The sequence below is a fragment of the Apis dorsata genome, unplaced genomic scaffold (genome assembly GCF_000469605.1).
Source record: "Apis dorsata unplaced genomic scaffold, Apis dorsata 1.3 scaffold_499, whole genome shotgun sequence".
Lineage (NCBI taxonomy): Eukaryota > Metazoa > Arthropoda > Insecta > Hymenoptera > Apidae > Apis > Apis dorsata.
Window position 1 is genome coordinate 262,032 of NW_006263730.1, and position 4,371 is coordinate 266,402.

Here is a 4,371-nt window from a genome sequence, read left to right on the forward strand (position 1 = left end):
TGGAGGGGGGGAGTGATCGGCGATTGGCAGAAGGTTCGATCAGGCAATAGACGTGACGCAATCGGTGAAATTGCGATTCTCCGGTGTACGTGGTCCGCGAACAATGAGATATATCGGTGTATGTTGCTGAGAACGGCAAAGGGAATACCTAATTCCTTCGCTCACTGTGTTACACTATCGACCAAAAGTTTAGAATCGTGTCTCAAATCGTAATTATATTTTCCGATTATTTTATTAATAATAATTTTCTTAAGTTATTACATATATTATTCAAGAAGACTTATTAAATTGAGAATATATATTAATTTAATTTTCTTTATATTTTTGTATTTTAAAGCTATTTTAAAGTTTTGAATTGTTTCTTAGCAGCTTGTACAATCTATTTAAGTAATACGTTAACGATTCTTCAAATCTTTGATAGTATATTATTGTGTATATTATTTGTAAAATTTTTTTAGTCAATATCAAAAAATAAGATCAATAAGATCCGCATTCCCTTCATAAATTTCGTATAATTTCTGAGCAACGTAATGGGCAAATGTCTGACGATGTCTGGCCATTACTACTGGCGCGTGTCTGATTCGTTCTCCCTTCCTCTTCGTTTTCTTTTTTACATTCCATGCTTTTTGCTTTCTATCGTTACCATGGATCTTTTATATATATATATCTAGCTAATATAAAATTAAGAAAGAATTTTATTAAAAATTTTGGAATGGAAATTGTTTCAATTTTGAAAAATAAAAATTTTTGTGAAGATCGAGAAACAGTTCAGATTCATATTTATATTATATTGATACTTTCTCTTGTAAAGGTTGTTGACCTCCAACTATATCAGCGAATTGCATCGTGAGAATCGAACGAGTATTACTCTTAATTTATTCATCTTCTTTCAAAGAAAATAGATTCATAGTAATTAATTCCTTTCTTTTTTTTTTTTTTTTATAGTTAAGTTATTCGCTGTCTGTGACGTACGATTACGATCACGCAAACATTCCAGAAGATACAATTTTTTTTTTCTCTAATCGATAAATGTCGAATCTATTGCCAATTCGTTGTTTGCTCGTCGAAGAATTCGTTTCCGGTTTATTGTAATTGACGCCGTCCACGATCGAGAATATTCTCAGTATTGTTATAAAGTTGGCTTGGTTTAATCGCTGATATCCTGTACGCCTGACTCACCGAGGAAAATAAATAAAAAGACCTTGCGGTCGTGTTCTCCATTATGCTTACTAGGAATTCCTGAATCGTTACAAGGAATGTTGCTCGTAAATATTTTCATTAATCTGTCAGCTGTTTCCAATTATCATTTTTTTTTCTCCTCATGCTAACATATATTATCAAATACCTCGTTACCTGTTCCATGTTACCTTTCTTCATCTGCACTAGATTAATATACAATATGGATATTTGGAACAAGATGATTTTATTTATTCACTGATGAAATATATATATAAATAAAATATATATAATTTTTCACAGGTAATGGATTATTCGAGAGGGCAGGTCCAGTGCCATTTACAGTTGTCCATCCGTTCCTCTACTTCATCGTCGACGCGGAAACCTCGGTGGTTCTGATCGCTGGTCGTGTCAACGATCCGCTCAATTCGCGAATTTTGTAGAATTTCTATCCTACTTGGGAACAAAATAGACGAATCCCGGGTAATAATAAACATACGTTTATTTGACATACTTATAAATATTGTTATATATATCTATAAACAATTACACATATATATATTTATATTTATTAAATCTTTCCTAGTTTGCACACACCTACCTTTAAGTACACGATGTATATCTGTACAAAAATATCCGTACTTTGTAAATAAAGAATGGAGAGAGAGAATGGAGAGAGAGAGAGAGAGAGAGAGAGAGAAAGAAAAAAGGAATAAACAGAAAAAGAGAGAGAAAAAGAATGAAAGAAAGACAGAATTTTAATTTAATTCTTTGATTAATAGAGGATATTTAGAGGCGATGGGCAAGAATTTAGCATTTTACAAAATTCGCTATACAACTTGGTAGATAAATGTATAATCATGGGCTTGCTGCTGAAACTGCCGATATCTTTTAATTATTCATATATAATCCTTTCCGCAGGCCTTTTCAACGTCAAGCCAATTTCAACTTAATTCTCTTCTTTTTTATATATTCATGTACAGGCTGGCAAAAACTGACAGACGAGCCAACAGCTCGTTCAAAAAATATATATATATATATTATCTTATTTATATTTATATATTTATATATAAATACAGTCCTGGTTGAGCGCGAGTTTGTTCATTGTTCTTGAAGAACGATCTCTTTCTTTTCCACAGTCTCGCGCGATCTGTGTTTGATTGGCTTCGCTTTCAAAGCGGCAGTCTTTGAGACACCAGTTTCTCAAACTTTTGTCTACGATACGTTGCTCAATACGACACGAACTCTCATTTCCTTTTACACCATTTCGCTTCTCTTTTTACATTTTATCTTCAAAGGAGAAATGAGAATCTTCGTGTTACGAGTCTCGTTCTTTTCCTCTTTCGACAAGTCTTACGTTTTATTTGGCAGTGATTCTCAGTTGCCGATTCTCTCTGTTACTCCTTGGTTAGAAAGAAATATCCGAAGAAACGTTTAGAGTTACGTTTTAAGTGCTCGGACACCGGCGAATCGGTTCGCCAATCTGTCGACGAGGTCCCGTGACCAGATGATGGATCGGAAACAGGGTCAAGTGACGTTCTTCAGGATCCATGGGACGAACTTGGAGATCCTCGTGCACACCCCTGGTAAATTCGCCTCCGCGCATCCGATTCCCCAGGATATGATGCCCGCGAGGAAATATCGGCCGTCTTTCCCTCTCACTTGCAGAGGTCCACCCGAATCGCCCTGAAAATTGCACATTTTTTTTTTTTAGCAAGCCACTCTAGCAAATATTGATTTTTCTGCAGTTCCAACACGACTTCAAAATTAAATATATATTAATAATGAAACAGTCTGTCTGTAGCGATATTTATAGGCGGAGTTATTTTATAGATACCTGACAAGAATCTTGGCCCCCGCTCTCGTATCCGGCGCAAAGAAAGATGTCCGGTATGAACTCGTGTCTCCCAGCCCTCAGGAACATTGACTTACACCTATCGTTACTCACTATGGGCACGGAAACCTGCAATAGACACCCAATTCTAGTTTGAATTAAGAATTTTTCATTCGTAACCTGAAATCTTTTCTCATTGAGATGTTATAAATATGACGTTAAATCGATAAATTGTTAAGAATTAAAGGTTCAGGATTTCATACAATTCTTTTTACATTGGAAAATTTAAAACTATTCTTCGTGGATTTATAATTACTGTAAGAGTATAATTATTGTAAAAGTTTACCTCTTGCAACACGGATGGCAGGGTGCCACCCTCGCTCAACCTTCCCCAACCGGTGACGGTCGCGTTCTCGCCGATGAGAAGATCATCAGTGGCCGGCAGACAAATCGGCGAGATATGCGGAGCGAAGGTCAACGAGCTTTCCAATCGAACCAACGCCAAGTCGTATTCGTAAGTGAAGAAATTATACTTCGGATGGACCACCTTCTTGGCCACTCCGCGTTCCACGTACGGCAGTCGCTCTTGCACCGACGAAAAATCGTACTCGCCTACTCTGATCCGGATCTGCGAGGTCAACAGGCTGCAACAGAATCGATTTCAAATATTTCTCTCGTTTTGCATTCTTACGATCGTCGCTAATCAAGTATACGGGTTAATCGAGGTTCATTTTCTACACGAGGGGCGGGCACATTTGCATTCACTCACGTACGGAGAGGCTGTAATCATAACAGGAAGCAATTACGTACACTGATCCCGCTTCTTCTTATGATCCGCGGCTCATAGACTTTCTATCTTCGTATTTATACATCTCTTTTCTTATTATTTCCGATATTATTAGCATGTCTCGAAAGTTATTTTCGATATTAATAGGAAACATTTTATTATAGTTTTCATATTGAATACACTCTTATTCTACTTTCTTTTATTTTTGTTCTTGAAACGAAAGAGATATATTTAATATATTTAAAACCACGTATATGAATATTTTGCAAAAAAGTTTTCAAACTATAACAATTTAATAGCCTGATATTTTATATACTTTATATACGTATTTTATATATATACACATTTATAAAAAAATGTGCACAAATATACAAAATGATGTATGTAAAAAAAGAAACAGATTTCTACTTTATCTTCTTTAAGTAACGCATTCAACAAAAATTTCAATTTGCAACCTCCCCGAACATCTCCAATTCCAAAGAAATTCTACTCACTCATCGACACAGTGTCCCGCGGTCGCGATCCAGTTCTCGTTCAACACCGCGCCGCCGCATCGATGGGTGCTCGAGAAGCC

At 36.0% G+C, this 4,371-nt stretch overlaps 2 protein-coding genes across 8 annotated transcripts in view; one reads left to right on the forward strand and one right to left on the reverse strand.

The window, feature by feature from the left end:
• The window catches only part of LOC102678858 (serine-rich adhesin for platelets), a 6,120-nt gene extending 4,377 nt beyond the window's left edge, over positions 1–1,743 (forward strand). For both annotated transcript variants that reach the window (XM_006620296.2, XM_006620295.2), the window contains exon 7: positions 1,480–1,743. In XM_006620296.2, coding sequence (XP_006620359.1) covers positions 1,480–1,619 — 140 coding nt within the window. In that variant the 3' untranslated portion in view covers positions 1,620–1,743. The remainder of the gene's footprint in view (positions 1–1,479) is intronic.
• A 709-nt stretch (positions 1,744–2,452) lies between these two features.
• LOC102680013 (serine proteinase stubble-like) overlaps positions 2,453–4,371 on the reverse strand; it is a 54,172-nt gene continuing 52,253 nt past the window's right edge. For all 6 annotated transcript variants that reach the window (XM_031512679.1, XM_031512682.1, XM_031512680.1 and 3 more), the window contains 4 exons: positions 4,292–4,371; positions 3,357–3,654; positions 3,014–3,139; positions 2,453–2,862 (listed from right to left, as the gene is read on the reverse strand). The exon at positions 4,292–4,371 is cut by the window's right edge and continues 3 nt beyond it. In XM_031512679.1, coding sequence (XP_031368539.1) covers positions 2,704–2,862; positions 3,014–3,139; positions 3,357–3,654; positions 4,292–4,371 — 663 coding nt within the window. In that variant the 3' untranslated portion in view covers positions 2,453–2,703. The remainder of the gene's footprint in view (positions 2,863–3,013; positions 3,140–3,356; positions 3,655–4,291) is intronic.